Raw genomic sequence first — 18,984 nt, forward strand, 5'->3', positions numbered from 1 at the left:
ACCAGGCCAGTTGTGCAACAAGCTGAAGTGACACAAAGTATTAACATTTATGGTGGTGAGTCAAAATCAAACAAACATCCCTCTTTTATAAGCTTTCTCACAGCGTGTAGTAGCATGCACTGTGAGTAATGAAACATCTGCTACAGCCCCGACTCTCTCACAACTGAGCAAGTGTTGCAACCGTTCTGCAGGGCCAGGCTTCACGTTGGGGCTTTAGTGGGTAGATGAGAAGTATCAGCAAATGGACAATGCTCAGTTGATTCAGGAAGAATGAAATAAAATTTAAAAACTCTTCAAGAGCCAGGTTTCCTGTGTAGAAAATAAAAAAGTACTATATTGCAAAGTGTCAAAACCTAACTTTAACTCCAGACTGAGAGACTTATTTCGACGATACTTGCAGTTCATTCAAGTGCCCAGAAAGTCCCTTTTCAGCAGGTGCAGGTATGCGCAGAAAAGTGAATTATAAAATATGCTTAGATGGTTCACTCCGGTATAAAGTTGCCCACTATGCTTCAGATGCAATTTTAAAGGCTGCCCCTTCTGCACAGGGCATGGGTCTCCCTGACGGCCCTGCGCTTCTGTACGTTGCCCGTGGTGAAGCAAGGCTCATTTCCCCCCACCATCACCCCCCAGTAAGTTTTGCCATTGACCACAAAGAGTTGGCCCTGTTTGCTCCGTACCGTGACCAGCACAAAGAGCCAACGAGATTCCTGGGAGTCAGAAATTCAAGACTCGATGCAGCAGAACACGTACTAATTAAATACAGACATACTCTCATTTCCCATCAATTCAAATGTGTACTTAAAAAGCACTTGTTTAAGGGCTTTGCTGACTGGAAATACTTTCCTGTGTCTGTGAATGCTTTTGCATTAGACCTTAAAGATTATGTCTGCTTTGGTTATGAGTGATGACTGTGAGCTGTGCACTCCTACCAGCTATTACAGAACTGGGACGCAGAAGTGGGGTTTGCTTGGTTTTTCAGCTCAATAAGTAATTAGATACACTAAAATTTGTGTGTCACTGTAGCAAAATTCACGGACAGGTTTCCGTAAGAAAAGTTTCCTTTTAAAGGGAGAGGCTGTTGCTCAGCGCTTGCCCAGCATTAAGCCTTTAGGCAAGTTCCTGAAGAAGGTATGAAAGGCTTGCATTCTCATTTACTGTATTTCTATATTATGCCCAGAAATGTTCAGAGGAAAATTCCCTCGGTCTCCTGCTTTAATGTGTTTTTCTTCCAGAGTGCCTGTGCAGAAGCAGAGTTAATGATTCCTACAAGATCAGCCTGCCTCCCCTCTCTGTTCTCAAATACTTCCTCTGTATTTTCTTTTTCCAGGGGAGGAACTTTTCTTGCTCATTTATGACCCCAGGTTACTGATCTAACTCTGTTTGTAATGCAATACTTGAACCCTTCAGTCAGAACAGGGATATCTGTGTAGCACCCACAGAGATTAACAGAAAATTCAACTCTCTGGAATTCCCCCTCATTGCTGACGGTGAGAAGAGTGAGAGAACTAATATTATGAAACCAGCAAGGTAACGCAGTCAACAGCATGCCGCTGCCAGTGGTTCTACTCTTGTCCTCCATCTCCCCTTCCCTCTGTTTGTTTCAGATCATGGCACATTTTATCATGTCACAATTTAAATTGCAAGCTCTCCAGCTCAAGACTCTGTCTTTATTTGAATTTGTAGAGTTCACAGATTTGGGTACTCAAAAACCAGCTTAGGAAACTTCGAACAACTGTGTAATTAAAAAGCTTTCCTGTTCAACAGGGTGTCTGCATCATCTTCCAGCTCCATAAGCAGCAAGCAGAAATAACAGATTTGTTTGTATCAAACAGACTCTATTGCTTTTATTAATCAGTGTTACACGTACAGGTTAATTAAAAAAGCTACAGCTTGTGAAGTATGTCATCTAGCCACAAGATACAAATCTAGGCCGATTGCCATGGTATCTATTGGTGCTCAGCCACTGTAAAAATTTTACAGTTTATTTTCTGATATACAAAACTTCAAGCAAACATTCCTTGTTAAACGTTCAGTAAAGCTCACAGCATCCTACTAAACAGTTTCATATAGTGTTTTAGTGCAAAAGGAAGTACAAATATAAAAATACCGAGGCTTGAATTAAAAAAAACAAAAACCAAAAAAACAACAAAAACCCAAGCAAGCCGTGGAGTTAGAGGTGAGTGTCTGCTATGGGTATTCTTCTAAGCTCTACGATCTGGGAGTTAGCCATGCTGCCGCCGTCCTGGCTGCCCTGGCAAGATTCATTATCGCTGACGCTGAGACCTGCACCTGAAACAGCAAAACAAACAAACAAACAAAGAATCAGTGAGAGGAAATCCCGACACAGAAATGGTGATATCGTGTCCTGCTCTGCTTTATTCTGATTATTGAAATGCTTCCCTACCCACACTGATATGGGAAGTTTCCTATTACTAGTCTACAATTCTGAATCCACAGATTATAACATTATCTGACGCAGTTTTGTACCATCCAGATACGCTTTTTCATAATTCCACTGTCAGCCGCTTTATTTGTCTCAGTCAATGGCACAATAGCTATTCAGAGGTTGCCTTGAAATCACAAGAGCATAAATCAAGGCCTGGCTTAGGCTGGGTTCATGGTCTGGCTGTTACAGTCTAGTATTTCCAAGGACTTCTTCATGAAGAATTGATTTTTAATGATACAATTTCCCTGTTAAACTATAATTCCAGCTGTTTTAATAGGATTGTAATTTCAACATGAGAAAAGACGCTGACTAAATATTCTTTAAACCCACATTTGGCACAAGCTGGTGTATTGTGTTTTTCTTCTACTGTGAGAGAATACTAGACTTTGGCCCATGGAAACTTCCAAAACGTGCCTGGAAGAGACCTCAGGAGGCCACCTTCTCCATCCTTTTGTCACAGGAGTTCTGCTAGCTTGTTGCTTCCTTCTTGTTTTTTGGGGCTTTGGGTTTTTTTCTGGGGGGAGGTCTGAGTTGATTAGTGTGAAGATACATAATCCTGCACTAGTTTTTATGAAATGTGTATTTTTTCAGACCACTTCTTCACAGAATATCAGTTGTAACTATGAACTTCAGTGCATTTTCAGCTCCTCTCTTTGAGTTGTAGACCAAATCCTAAAAAATACATGGCTCATGTTAGAGTTTAGGGTGTCTAGGCTTTAAATTTGTTGAGAACTGCGGAACTGCCCATCAGTGTAATCAGGCATGGTGATTTCAAGACAGACTAATTTCAGGCATGGTGTTACAGCGATGTCACTTACGAACAACTAGGGAAGCTATTCATTTTGGGCAGAAGTAGATCTGTACTACACGCAGTTCAAGGGATTTGCAAAGCAATGACATTTGGCTCAAAAAGCCCTGAACAGGGTATGCTGGGAGAGGCAGTGATTTGCATTTTCATACTAAAAAACATTTTCAGGAGTTTCTATCAGCTGTACAGTGCACCTATTATTTCTGCCTCAGCTGACATTCCAGGCTTTGGCTTGGCAAAAGACAAGATAAGGGTCATTTACTTTTTCGGAGTTACCTCATCATTTTCTATGCCCCCTATTGTTCCACTTTACAAAGTTTCTCCATAGCACCCTTCCTTCCACCACCCCCAAGTAGAAAAGAAGTATGGAAAAGGGGGCAACGGTGGGAAGTCAGGCTGCAATCTTGAATTTGGAGCTTGATTCAGAGAACCTGAGCAGAAGAACCTGCAGGACTAGGCAGGCTTTCCTGCAGAGGTCTGGAAGAAGTCCTGGTAGGGGCCAAACTCGGGTGCAGCGCTGCGTGAACCCAGCCCTACTGCATCCAGGTGAAAAGTGGGTATTTATTTCTGCACCGCGATCCTTCTTACACCTGGTTTTGGTGTTTGGGTCCCGGATTGAACATGCATTCATTGACATCTACTAGATGAGTCCTGTTCTTGGGTCTCTATGACCCGAGCTCTTGAGAGACCAGCAATCACTGTCAAAGTAGGACAAGAGTAAAAATCCATCAACGTATAGAGACACAATAATAAAGACAAGAAGGTTAGGCTCTGAATCATTGAAATACTTGAAGATGATTAAGCTGTACTTACTGATTTAAATTTACATGCATATTTAACCTTTTCATTGAATCATGGTCCTAATAACTAAAAGCTGCTTGAAAGTCCTGGGAAAAACAGCAATTGCATAAGTAAGTTATTTGGTTTTTTTCTTATCTTCTCTAAAACTCTTTGTTTTAGAAAGGAAACATGAGTGTAATAGAGAAGATAAATCAGACTGCTGTATTTACCATTTGGGGACGGAAGAACAAGGTAATAACCTTGAAGTAAATAAAATACTTTGAATGGAGAAACAAAACAATACCTCTTATGTACCAACATTAACATTGGAATTGACTCAAAACATTTATTCAGGCTGAAGAGGGTACAAATTTCAAAAAGGTAAAAAATACATTCTTGAAAACCTTTAAAATCATATTATATAAACATGATCATCCCATGTTCAGATTTTAAGGTGAACACCGACTGTTGGGGTTGGAAAGATATTTGTCTTACTGGTGGCTACCCTGCAATTATTCAGTATGGGGTTTCTTAAAGAATGTCATGCTGGTCACTATAAAAAGATCGGGTACCGGCCTAATACGGTATTACACTATGTATATTCTTAAATGTCACATACGTGCATGCTTTGTACATGCTTCGTGCAAAGAGGAGACTTTTTTTGTTACAGAGGCTCTTATCAGCAACGTGGTAAACCAGAGACTGGAGTAGGCTGCTTTGGGTTTAAAGGGCCTTGCTCTGCTGCTGATGCAAAGACAAACTCTGTAAGAGCTGATCCTTTTTAGGACGTGTAACCAGGATACCAGCTGACCAAACAGTCGGCAGACCGGGAAGGGTACGACTGTTTACACGATGGAGTTTCACAGAGTTCATAGGTCCGGCTTGTTCTCAGATTAGAGCAGAATTTAAACTCAGTCAGACCCCCAAAAGCATGTACTCCCCTAGAGATGCTAAAGATGGATGGTAGCGGGGAGTATTACTTTTCCCCAATTTGTGAAGAAACTATTTTAAGAAAAAGACACAGGAAAATGAGGCCTGCCTTCCTCTTTTTTTTGCACCAAAGGACTAGCTGGAAACTGGAAAGTCACAGCTCGCTTTGCAAACCCAGCGAGATCCCTCCAGTGACATCTACTGGGTGAAGGATTTCATCGGTGCGTTCCTACGTGCCCTCGAACACCAGATGTTATCATCTGCTTGTTCAGATATATCTCAAACTTTCACTAAAACATTTTAAGGGAGACGGAATTGTAATTACTGTACTCCTATCTCTGGGGAGACCTTTTATCTCGTAAGCACTTCCATCTTGCTTTCTGAATCAATCATGATTTATATTGTATGTGTGAGACGTATTAGATAGAAATTGAATAAGCTACACGAACCAACTTCAATTCTTCTTTCAGGGTTTTGACTTTACAGAAACACCAACAGACATCCAGACTTCTATGAATAAAGTTCAGATTGGACTAAAAATGCCTCCTGGATGCAGTGGTGTTCAACAGCCAACAGGTAGCACATCTGTGAGCAATCACAAACGAGAAGTTGAATGAGTATGCAAACTGTCTACCCTTCCTTCCTTATTTTTCTGTGAAGTGAGCCCTTCAAAACAGAAACGACGTAGGTTGATACGGCAGGGCATGAATACGGCACTTTGCCACCCCCTACAATTTATCTGTGACAGTCTCCAGGACGTTGCACTGAACACCTTTCAGAATTTGAAATTCCAAATGTTTCCTCTGGTTCAGGATGCCCAACATGAGATGCTTAATTCTTAAACCAGGCACTTACAGTGGTAACATCAAGGTTTAAAAAATGCTGACTTTGGAACCCTAGCTGTATTAGATTGAAAATTATGAGTTGGTTTATATAGCATCGTTATTGTAATAGCTGCATTTGTGTGGGGTTTTTAACTTATACAGAAGATTTTTCCAGGTATTCTCCGTGTAGAATATTTATTTAAGATTTATCACATATGCCTCTACTAAGAGCAAAAATACCTTGAGATGTGGATGTAGCAACATCCTCCACTGATACTGTCCGACGTATATTTGGAAAGTACCATGTGCTAGGCTGGTATTCTCCGCTCTAACCTATAAATGTCTTTGCAAACAACTTCCTACAGGGGAGGGTCACCAGTCAGCTCTGGAGGGGTTTGGGCCTCTCTCAGAGGCTTTGCTGTGTTTTGCATTCCCATCTCACCCAAAGGAATGAATCGGTTCAGTTCTGTGCATCACAGAAGGGGGAGGACAAAAGCATTTGTAGGAGATGGGAATGTGGATGGAAGCTCAGAGATCAGTAACGCTGTCGTGGATTTATGGTATTTATGCTTTAGAGCAAAGCTGATGGTCAGCTTGCTGCTTTGGGACAGGTTCTGTCTACTTTTATTCGGTTGGCTCCCTTTTTAACTCCCCAGCCTTAACCAGAGTAGAAGTCCTTAGGGAATTCTGCTATATTGGGCTTTACCCTCAGTGACAGTAACATACGACTCTGTGACAATCTGGAAGGCAATGGTCTTATTAAATTCTCTATCAATATAAACCTTGCACAAGAAATCAGAGGAAAAATGAGATCTAGTCCGAAATGACAGCACTTTTAAAGTTAATTAGTGCAATGAACAAAAACTAATCAGTAAATAATTGCCCTAATCAGTAGAAGCTAAGACTTTGATTCATTACAAAAGCCATAAATGAAATATAATAAAATAAATAATTTAAGCCATATTCATAAACATTAAAAAAAAAAAAGTTTTAGCACATATCAATAGGCAGGACATGTCCCTAAATTATTTTTTGCTGCCATAATTGTTCTATAATTTCCTTCACATAAACTGCTTTGGAGCTGGCTGGCCTTCCAAAAGATTCCCACAGTATAAGAGATGAAGTGATATAGTGAGCAGAGTGAATCCTAACTATATATGTCTGTCTGGACATGAACATATTTGATGGAAAGGAGGAATTAAGTGATAAGGCATTCAGAGGCCAGGGCTTTATGATCGAAGAAGTCCAGTTTTTGGATTACTCGCACCAAACAAAAAATTCTGGCCACGTGATGCAAAGCTTGCGTAAAGCTAGCATAAAAGCTGGCTAAGAACAGTACACTGTTGTCCACCTAATTTTCTTGAAATGCAGTTGTATGCCTTCATCTGACCCAGTCTGTATTTCAGGTTAATCTGTAATTAGGCCCAGCATTAATGATTACGGAACCAAGGGCTGAGTGCATAGTTCTCTGACACATTTCTTTAGCAATAAGGCCAAGTGTGCCAGCGCATCTATTTGTGGTGCTGCACTGCAAACTGCGAATTACTAAACCGTTGCAAGTTAAAGAATAAAGTTGGGCTGGGAGGGTTTGTTTGGTTTTTTCAACCTGCATCAGTCACCCTTCATTTCTACTGCTGAGAGGGGCCAGCTGCAGTGCAAGGGTGGGGCAGGAGGACAGGAATGAGATTTTAGCTTTGCTGTGATTATACCCTCATTCTCACCGATCCTGGCTGCCAGATTAAACCTCGCGGCTACAGACAGCGAGCATAAATTAAAATAACCTTCAGACAGCTCCAAACTACATAAGCAGAAAGGACGGATGAAGTGCAAAGAGGCATAAAGACATTTTTGCATATTCCTCTGCTAATCAGTGCTGATCCTCAGCCAACCTTCAGCGTGGGAGCTAATATTTCAGCACAGCTAAGGCTGAGTTTGGTTATAGATTGACAGTTTTAGGGAACCACAGATAATGGAGGTTTCTGTTTCTGGTTATCAGAGGTAAAGCTCTAGCAATAGCAGAGCAAGCATTTCTATTCTTCCTCTATACCCAAAAGCCACACCTCCCAGTTCAGGAGTGATAAAAACAGCTAATGTGGTGTAAAGCACCTTTTCCCTGCTCTCCCAGGGGCTTGGCTGCTTGAGATGAGGAATTCTCAGCCTACTGAAATAAAGCCTGGTCTAAAAAAGGTTTGAGAAGCACTATTTACAGCAAATGACAGACAAGAGCAAGGCAGCAAAAAGGCGTCTCAGCTGCCCATACATTTCAGCCTATTTAGAGAAGAGGTGCTGGTCTTCCAGTTGCTGATGACCGCTGCTTCCTTGGAGCTGGGACTGGTGCTCAAAGGGCATCAGACTGGTGTGGGGCGGCAAGGGGAGAGGGAGAGAGAGGGGGAGAGGAAGGAGAGAAAGAGGAAGAGGGAGGGGAGAAGTCTCTAACCTGAGTTGTTGCGGTTTCACGTGAGTACGAGCAACGATGCAAGAGAGGAAGAAGAAATGTGCTGCCGGGAGGGAGAGGAGACAGGCTCCTTCCAGTGCCTGCTAGCTTAACTGTATCGCAAAATTCCCGTCAGAGCACAGCTCAGTGAATACTTTAACAGCATAACCCTGTACTGCCAATAGAGAAGACATCCCACTTTCCACCACCTCATCCCCCCTTTTTATTGCTTCCCTCGTGCCGTCGGGAGCACCTTGACTCCTTGGCCATGCACTGAACTGGTCTGGAGAGCAGGTCTGGATGAAAATAGTAAAACAGATACGATTTTTAGTTACAGAAAAGCTCGCATTTTTTGGTTTAAAGTATGCGTTGAGCTACGGCTTGTATCTAAGGCAATAGCTGATAAACATTTGCTTTGGTGGTTAAAGCTACTCTAACCTCAACGCCACCTCTCCAGTTTGGCTTGTTCAAATGTTGTGTGTGGGGCTGGAACCAGATGGGACAAATGGTTTGGCTTAGAAATCATCTTTTTTTGCCCCTGTAATGTTGCTGGGCACACAGTTTGGGCACACAAATAAGCATTGGGGTAAAATGATCAGGTACTACTTGAACCAGTAATGCAAACGAAAATATTTTTCTCCAACTGTGGCCTGAGGTCTCTGCTTCAAATCACATTAATACAAAAGGCTCATAAGAACAAATGATAATAAAATACTAATAAAAAAGACAATAATAAAATTTAGGCAAGATAATCAAAAGCTGGTTCTAGACCTGCTTCCTTTAGAAGCACTAAAAACAAATTAACTAAGGATGGAGCTTGAAGATTTATTAAAAAATCATTAAATGCTAAAGTTGTGATGAATTATATTAACCATGAGTTTTAGCTACTGCTGTTGCCTAGATTGTTCGTCATGATTTAAGACTCAGTCTTCCACAGTGCGTAGAGTTTATGGCAGAAAATAGGCCAACTGATGTCAAGTGAGCTGCTTAAGCAGTAAACACTGTGTGCGGTGGTGCGTTGGATGTGAATGCCTTCTTATCTTATTAACTATCTATGAATTATCTGGTTTCCTTCAAAATATTCAGGAAGAAGTAAAAAAATAAAAGCTACCTTCTTAGGTATTTAAAAAAAGGTTTGCAACTGTAAGCTCACGCACCTAGATTCGAAAGTCTTGCCCAAAACCTTTAACTGCATAACAAAGTAGAGGTAGTCTACAAAATGGCTGGGAAAATTAATAGGAACAATACAGATTTTGTGACAATCTTCACAAAAATTTGTATTTCTTAGCACTAGGCCAGTTATTAACCATCCCATTACCTTCATAATTAGAAGAGCTTTCTGCAATGGAAATTGGCTTAGGAGATAAAGCATTATGAATATACTGAATAAAACTACCCCTTCATTAGCAGCACTACCAGTCTTCCAACCAGTTTGACTGTTTTCCTTGGTGTCACTGAAGGGAACAAACCCCTGAAATTATTGGTGCCAGAGCACTTAACCTGTTAATGTCACCAGTACCTCGCTGTTGTCTCTTGCAAGGCTCGATGATCCCCAAAGATCATTCAGGTCACCTCCTACCGAGCTAGCCCATTTGTATTTCCCCTGGTGCCTAGAGGAGGTGGGCTTGAGTTAGCATCTACCAGGTCTTATCAGGTGGTGCTCCTTTGCCTTTGTGGTCATCTTATCAGATGTCCCCCTGTTGACCTATCTTTGAATCAGGTTTCACTTCATTTCTTCCGCCTGTGGCCATGTCTGGCTATCTCTTTATATCATTACTTGAATAACCTGAAGTTTCATTGGTGGAGTGGGTGAGAAGGCAGAAAAGCAATACACAACTGAGTGCAAAGCCTGGAATTTTGAAGACTGAACTCTAAGGCTCTTGAGGGGAATCTGATTACAAATGTTTTGTTTTGCAGGATACCTAGAATGGCCTCCCCTGCTTCTGTCCTCCAGCAGCATGCTGAGCTCATCACAGCTGGCTCTTGTGTTTGGGCAGAAGTCCACCTAGGTTATCTTTCCAGTGTACACCATTTTTCAGGTCCAAATGTATTTTATATAAATATTTTGTCTTACACTTATTGGGAGAATCAATATTTATGAAGTTATTGTTTCTCATAGATATATATAAAAAACCCATAAAGATGGCATTGTATATACTCTATATCAATTTGAAAAAGAAAGGAAAAGAAGATAAGTCAGCCCACATCTAGAGGCAGCAAGTTAGCCATTTAAGCACTTGTGAAAAAATGTCAGAGCCTCCAATCTGCTGCTGCATTCTGTAGGTCTGCTTATCATCATGACTCAAAACTCCTTCTCTGTTATTTTAGATAGCCTGTACAATATTTTTCATGGAATAGCAGTCCGAGGCAAAACAATTTTACTTCAGATTTTCACTGGCAATCAGATTATATTAACGGATCTCGTTAATTGGATCTCATGGAATGGTGACACCATTAAAGTGAAGAACAACATAACAACCTTTGAGGAACAAGGAGAAGAGTCACTCACCAGTCTTTAAAGCAAATATTAGATCATCAAACTCCTGTGATTCCTCATCAGCCACCAACGAGCTGGTACTAAATCCTCCAGAAGGGTGGAAAACATTGCCATTTTGTGGACTCTGCTTAAAGGTAGCACTAGCTTGACTAGCAGGCTGCAAGGATGCTCTCTCCCAGTCTGCAGGCACCTGCAAAGTTTAAAAAGACACAGAAATACAGTAATCATCAAAACCGTGGTATAGGAACTGGAAACTATGACCAGAGGCGAACTCAAGACCAAAAGATTTTGGAACGAGCTATTCTGTCACTTCTATTGTGAACCAGGTAGCCTTTTCTTTTTTAATAAAATATACATATATATATATATATATGTAACTTGATTACAAGTCATTTAACCTTGTGTTTATTATACCTGTCCTAGCTATCTCAAAAAGTTGAAAAAATATTTCTGAACATTGGTCCCTGATATGGTGAACTTTAATTTAAAGAACTGAAAGGTTCCAGCTCACTCCTCTGTTGCCACTGCCTCTTCCTCTGCTGGAGCTTGCTTCTCCCTTCTATAGCCACTAATCATCATTACTTTCCATTATATGATCTACAGTCGGCAACCCGCTGCTTCCCATGTTTACCAATACAGTATTTTAAAGTAATTTGCCAGTCTTTGAAGGTTCTGGTGGTGGTATACAGCCCTACAGTTTCGATATCAACTTTGCTATAGTTCACCTGCCACTTCAGCTAAAGGTGGAGCTGCACGAAAAATCAGAATTTCAGTTAATGAGAAAAGAGGTGGTTTTGAAAATCTGTCTCCTCCTTAAATGCGATGAAAAGCCAAAATATTGAACTCTAAAAAATATATATTTTAGGCCAATCAAAATATATTTTCTTGGTTTATTGCTGAGCTACTGTTTAGAAGCTCAGGAACATAAAAGCTTGCCATGTAGAGCTGAGAAGCTCTGCTGTCTACTAAACCGGGGAGTCAGGCACCACTTTAAGTGAGACACTGAGAAGTTGAAGAAATTTAGTGGTCTGCCAGGAGGCAGCTGAGGAACTTTAAAATCCAGACAAACCTACAGCCAAGTAGGTAGAGAAATGGGCAAAACAGCTGCCAGTGAGCAGCTTGGTTTCCACAAAAAGTATTACTAGAACTGACATGTTCCTTTGAAATATTTCAATTCCATTAAATTGGTGTTTTTTCTAGAAAAAAAAAACGTTTAGCTGGAAAATTTTCAACTAGCTCTATCAACATGTACACGTACATAGCAGCAAGTCACCTTGGTTTACTACAGGTAGTGAAAAGCGATACTAGCAGCATTCCAGTTCCAGCCACAGAGACTGAAAATCATCTCCCTCAAAATTTCTATTCTATTCTATTCTATTCTATTCTATTCTATTCTATTCTATTCTATTCTATTCTGTTCTATTCTATTCTATTCCATTCCATTCCATTCCATTCCATTCTAATTTTATTCTAATTTTATTCTATTCTATTAAAATTTCAAAAAATTTTGCACAGCATGACTTTGGAAAATTAGAGACTTAAAACTCATCTAAGACCTATAGTAAGCTGTAAGAACTAGGTAGATATTTTGATTTCTCATGACCTACTTTTGACAACACTTTAACCAGCCTCTATCAAACTGAAGACTCAAGTAGAAAAGGGGCAATTCTCTAGATGCGATGTTACCAGGGAATTGTAAGTTCCAAGAATATCACCACGGCTAAAGATAACAATTTTTATTATTAAATAAATAATAATCCCCCCCTCCTAAAAGCCAACCTATAATAATTAGTATCTCATTCCTGCGTATTACACTTCAGTACTGCCACTTAAATCTCCAGGTACATTTTCAATACCCAAGGTAACGACTGTAGAGCCCCGTTACCTCTTCCATAGCACTGATGAGGTTCTGAGTGGACTTGCTGATCTCCCCGCCTGCAGCCGGCAGGCCACTGCCATGTGTGAAAAAAGCCGATCCTGGAGTTGTATGCCCATTCATGTCTACAGTATAACTTGCTTTCACCGGACAGCAAAGTTGGTTGTGCAGGATGAAATACACCACAAAGACATAAAGACCCTGAAACAGAGAGAGAAACAGAACATCAGCGTGAGACATGCAGGGAGCTTAGATCGGAGTTTGAACGCAGTCACGGCAAGGTCCTATATGCTGTAGCAGATGCCTTCCCTTACACCGGCAGTCCGCGCCCCAAAGGGCTGCAGCCAGTTTCTACGGAAAATAAGAGATGATGTCACTGCCCGTCAGAGTTCTGGAGGTTAAAAGCAAGTTCATATCCTGAGGCCTCCAGCTGAACACACACACACACACACAAAAACCCAACCCAAAAGAGTCATTGAAAATGAGTGGTTGGTTGAACCCACACAGTTGCAAAGCAAAGCCAATATCCCAACAACAACAAAACCAACTCGAGTTTCACAGTTGTCATAATAGTGAAAATGTGGTTAAGGGCCGCCTTTACAATAGGATTTGGCTGCTGGGCCCTGGCCACAATTCTTTATTTCCTCACTGACCTGCTGGCTTTTTGAATTCTTGCCCCAATTTCAATCTCGTGCAAACTGTACTGCTGCCGTCACAGATACCACGTTGTAACTATGAATTAGATTCTCTATGATATCCACTAACTCAGCACTGTCTTCCATTTGTGATTACTACAAAGGCTCTGTTGTATGTCTCTGCAGTTCTCCTTTAAAATTTGCTAATTTTGACCTTTAGACTTAGCCAAGAAAAGTATTATAACCATGTCTTTTGTTTGCAAAGAAATCCAGTGATTGGACTTCTGAATATGAGATCTAACTTCCTCTAATTCTTAAGTTGCACTAATACTGAGGGACAATAATCCATTTCAACTGATAAATCAATCAGTTCAACACTTGCTAAAGAAGGGGTTAACCAAAAGAGTACAGAAAGACTTCTGGATTCTTCCCGATAGCTGCAATACAATTACATTTGCATTGTTTTCTGTATTTCACATTGTCCTCTAGACCCCTGAAATCAGGTGTACTAAACAGAACAATTTATTGGAAAGGTGCCCATTGGCAAGAAAGTAATAACGGGGATTATAAATAGTAAGGAGTTTCATCTAATTACATTTGGGAATTCCTAATGGAAGGAATTTTGAAAATACACGGAGACTGCAAATATCCAAGATATATGTTCATTTCCATCCCTATAAAACAGGCAACAGCACTTCATGGCCCACAGATTCATAATTTGTAATGCCAAAACTATATGACAAAACAGTCTGGTCCAAAGTGACACATAATAGAAGTTAATGGGATTCAATGGGATTTCAATCTCAGCTGGTCAAACACTGGAAATACCCCCATACAGCTGCTATAAAGCCATACGGATCTGTGTGTACATTTTTTTACCAGTGAACCAGCAAACAAAAGTGTTAAAAACAACTATTTTGAGAAAACATTTTCCCACTTTTCCAGAATATTGGTTTTTGTCATGAGGACCCAGAGCAGTTAACTAAGAGGAAATTTCTTTGTGATACATATAAGTAAATACATTCCAAAAAACTGATGCAAACACATGTTGCACTTAAGAGACACTAAAAAGGAACCAAAATGTCCTTTCATTCTATAAACAAATCCAAGGACTCTGATGTAGGTCAAGCATAATGGGACCAGCAAATGGATTTCTTTTAATTTAAGTTGTTTAATGGATATGAAAAGGATAAAAAACCCAAGAAGAACAGATAACAGTGACGACACTGAATTCAGAGCAGCCTCTGGCATTTCGGTCTCTGAGGACCTAGCCACAAAAGTTGCACACACGTTTCAAGTGGTTTTGAACTTTTCAAGAGAACCTATTAGCTGAAAATGCTGCACAGCCCTGTCTTTCAGAATCGCAGGGACATAAGGCATTGGTTTGCAAGACGCATGCTATGTCATTCTCCTGTGCAGCCCCAAGTGTGGACACTCACTCTTCTCAAACAAATAAACATGGAATAAAGTGCCACAGTTATCTCCCTAACTCAGCCTGGTGTCTTGATTTAACTCTCTGTGTGTTTCAGACAGTGTTATTTCTGAGGAACTATTGTTCTACCAGAACAATCTGATTCTATGATTCTATTTCCTTACTAAAGAGTGGTCAGGCCTTGGAATGGGCTGCCCAGGGAAGTGGTGGAGTCTCCATCCCTGGAGGTATTTAAAAGACGTGTAGATGAGGCGCTTAGGGACACGGTGTAGTGGGCATGGGTGTTGGGTTGATGGTTGGCCTCGATGATCTTAGAGGTCTTTTCCAACCTTAATGATTCTATGATTCTGTGATTCTATGAACCACAGAAAGGCATTTTGACACCCAAAGCATCCTTGCTGCCACTCCTCCCTGCTGCCACCACTTCTGCCCCTCACTGTCACCCGGAGACACAGACCCTCGTCCTGGGCAGCAGGAGCAGCACCCCCGAGATGCATCAACTTCAGTTACGTGCAATTCAGAGAACACCCACGTATTGATGCAGACGGGTGATGAGGCAGCTCCTCTGGGTCCTTCCATGACAAGCACATGGACTCGGGGAGGTTATTTGACTGTCTAAGGACAGGAGGATTCACAGGCTGAGTTAGCTAACAGAAACAAAAATTGTGAGTTTTACTTCTCCTACTCTTGTAAAATATTATGCAATGCCTTACGAACAGAAGCTTATACCTAACAAAACCCAACACTCCTAAGTAGGTTGCACGTTTACACAGGAACTGCGTTGCTGGGTAGAAGATTTCTTGCTTAGCTGGAAAAAGGATGGAACCTTCTTTGAGCCATATTCCTATTCAAATCCAGAGTCTCAAGAAGATACACTCTGGAGAGGTGTGTTGCTACGTGCCATCACTGTGGTTTTGTTTGAAGTACCAAAAGGGGTTTGTGGTGTTATTCTCACTACCCTGTGTCTCTGTTAGAAACCACTGCAACTGAATTTTGGGCAATCAAAACAAGGCAAATGGTCCTGTCCAAACAGCACCGAGTTCCAACAATCATACACATGAAGATGCCATGGATCAAGTCGTATTGATCCGTGCTGATTTTAGCACCAGCAGCTCCCAGGCTGTTCACTCTGAAAGAGCACGGGCAGGATGCAGATGCTCGGGTTGTGTCAGTGCAACCACAGCTTTCACAGTCTCAGTGGGGTTTTTCAAAAGCACTAGTTTGAGAATTGAATTGTCCTTCATCACACTTTTGACACTCATTATGTTCTTTTTCACTTCAACCTTTAATACTGTAAAAATAGTCTTAAAGTACTACGAAAATAAGGCTGTTGGCATTGTAAAATATGTTTCAAATATATGTGTTTATCATATAAGCGACTTTGGCCAAGTTGGCACCACTTTACTTTTTCAGAGACACGCAGACATTGTCCTTGCCAGTTGAACCAAGTATGAAATGCAGAGAATAGTCAAGTTGTGTTGACACGTCTACCAAAGAAGAAACCTACACACTCCAAAGGGATCGAAAGAAGGTAGGTCTGGGTATGGATATTAACACAAGCAATGACATCTCTATTAAAAACGTGTTAAATATTAATTTTGTATTCTTAAGAAGATTTCTTTAAAAACCCCCAACACAACCCCCAAAACCCAAACCCCTAAACCTCAGCCTAGTACCAATACCCTCTGCTGTTGCATACAAATCCAGAGCCATTCTCCTCAGCCCACGAGCACGTACAGGGAGGCCAAAACAAGCTATTGGATCTCAGAGTGAAATAACTGGTTGCTAACCTGAGAGCTTGACCTGGGCTCTGTGGAAGCAGACTGAACAACGAAGCTGAAGAACTAGGACTCTGGAGGATTTAACTGTAATACGACATAACTTCTGTGCGCTGGGCCCACAGGGCTACTTACAAAACATTTAACCCCACGTCATTCACGGCTACATTATGATAGTAGTATTAATACAACATCACAGTAAAAGGTAAGAGGAAAAAGTGTTACTAATGCATCTCCCGTGGAGGAAGGTGAGAACTATTTCGGGCAGACAATTAGGCTGTCCCGAAGGTGGGGGCACAGACAGACAACTTACAGTTCTTCTCAGAGGTGGTGGCTGCCTGAAAAATTTTGTAAGATACCATCAGTAAAGGCTGCTGGTTATTTCACTGATATATGCTGATGGAAGACAACTAAGCTTTTGTTATTTCACCTCAGCAAGCTGGTCTGTACATCCGCTCTTTTGCACTGTTATGTCGGGGAAAAAAAAATCCAGAAAAACCATAACTACAACTGTCTGAAGGAAAGCTCACATGTAAAAGGGTCTACGGGGACCTTTTCAGCCAGTGAGGTGGGAACAGCCTTGATGCTGCCCTAGGTTATACTTCAGATACTTCACCAATCTTCTTTCGGATTTGGTACGGATACTTGATTGTCTTCTGTGACTGGTCCAGTGGGCGAGGGGAGAGTGGTGGATCACATCTGCTTTGAGTTTTGCAAGGTTTTCAGCATGGTCTCCCACAGCACTCTGGTACCCAAGTTAGGACATTGTCATCTAGATGGGTAGAGCACTGGATGGGTAAGAACTTGAGCAAGTCCAATGGAGGGCCACCAAGATGGTCAGGGGCTCAAGCACATGCCCTGTGAGGACAAGCTGAGGGAACTGGGCTTTTTGGCATGAAGATGGCTCAGAGGGGAATTAATAGCCATTAACTGCTATGAGCTTTCCAACACACAAGAGGAGGTTATCAAGAACACAGAGGGGCATGGCAAGAGAATGAGAGATACTGATCCTAAAGTGAAACAGGGGACGTTCCAACTGGATATAAGGAAAACATTTTTAATGTGAGGTAAATTAAGCACTGGAACAAGTTGCCCAAAGAGACTGTGGAAAGTTCTCTATAGAAGAAGAAGAGAGGTTTTTCCTGGTACATTTTATACTTCGTGGGAGGATTTTGTGCATCCATGACTGTGAGGGGGATTCTCATACGCAACAGCTTGACTTATTTATTCTGTGGGGTGACAGCTGCAGGACAGTAAATTAAGGGCAGACTTCCACAGCTGTCAATAAAAGGACAGAATACATTTTACAGTTCATAAGATCACATGCAAACCCGGAGGACTGATCCATAGAAAGCCTTCATTGCACGTTTGTAGTCTCTCTGTCTCTTTATCCTCTAATTCTGCACGTTCCAACTCACTGTGCTGACACTACAGTATGTCTAAATTTGGAAATTGAGATAACTCTGCTAAAAGTAATGAGAATGGCTGTAGGCCTAAGGCTGCAGGCCACCAACAAACCTCTTCATCATCTCCTTTTTACACACTGAGAGAAAAACAAGATGCCCACCATATCCCAAAATTTTAAATTGGTCTTGTAAGGTAAAGGACTTTTATTGCTCTAATAAATACAAAGGCATTAGATTTAAAAAAAAAAAACAAACCTAATATACATCATACTTCTCACACAAGTATTTTCATCCATGCCTGAGATACTCTACCCTGAAATTGCAAAAACTGTTTTTCCAAGGAGAATTGGATTCAGATAATGTCATCTCTTTTAGAGGAATGGTATTTCTATTTATAAAACTAAAGTATCTTTGCAGGACTTTTGGTAAAGAAAAGTCATTTGAACAATTCTTCAACCTGTTTCAGGGTATGTATCAGCACTAACAAAAATTCCGTGCACTCTACAGAGGCACTCTTTGAGTTCCTATTTTAATTTGGAAAATTTTGTTTGGTAACGATCATCATGTAACTGTATCACTAATCATGTGACTATATCACTAAAAGTTGTTTTTTCAAAACAGAGTATTTTAAGTGAAATCAAGGCTTGTGAAGAAAGATGGTATCTTGTGTTAGACCACAAAAAGACCTCTGTGCCCAGAACTGGATCATTCTCATCCTTAGATCACCATGGCTACAACATCCCTATTATTTTTGAAGCTGCACATTTATTGGTGCCAGGTGGTAAAAAAAACCCAAGAAATCACACAAACAGGCGTCTCTGCCAACAGAAGAGTTGTCTTTACTCAGATCAGCTTTTGAGACTAGCTGTCTGTAGTCACTCTAGAGGAATTTCCGCATGCTGCTTTATGCTTTGGTTAATTTCACTTCAGCTTTTTTAATCTTACCAGGGTGAGATTTAATCTCACTCTCTGCCAGGACTACGCTAATTTACTCTGGGCAACTGGTCCTAGGAAGTCCTTTGCTTGTCAGTTCGATGGTCAGGCCGTCCCTCCTGGGCGGCTGTCGATGGCCACGGGTGCTGCTGCCAGTCCTGGTGGCAACGTCTTGGCTGGTGCTTGAGCACCTCAGTGCCTT

General features: G+C 41.1%; 1 protein-coding gene across 1 annotated transcript in view; it reads right to left on the reverse strand.

The window, feature by feature from the left end:
* Nucleotides 1-1,652: 1,652 nt before the first annotated feature.
* Nucleotides 1,653-18,984, reverse strand: part of ADGRV1 (adhesion G protein-coupled receptor V1) — a 290,582-nt gene continuing 273,250 nt past the window's right edge. Inside the window, exons 89-91 of the mRNA XM_075138497.1 lie at nucleotides 12,608-12,799; nucleotides 10,735-10,912; nucleotides 1,653-2,292 (exon numbers count right to left, since the gene is read on the reverse strand). Coding sequence (XP_074994598.1) covers nucleotides 2,174-2,292; nucleotides 10,735-10,912; nucleotides 12,608-12,799 — 489 coding nt within the window. The 3' untranslated portion in view covers nucleotides 1,653-2,173. The remainder of the gene's footprint in view (nucleotides 2,293-10,734; nucleotides 10,913-12,607; nucleotides 12,800-18,984) is intronic.

Source organism: Calonectris borealis, chromosome Z, assembly GCF_964195595.1.
Source record: "Calonectris borealis chromosome Z, bCalBor7.hap1.2, whole genome shotgun sequence".
NCBI lineage: Eukaryota > Metazoa > Chordata > Aves > Procellariiformes > Procellariidae > Calonectris > Calonectris borealis.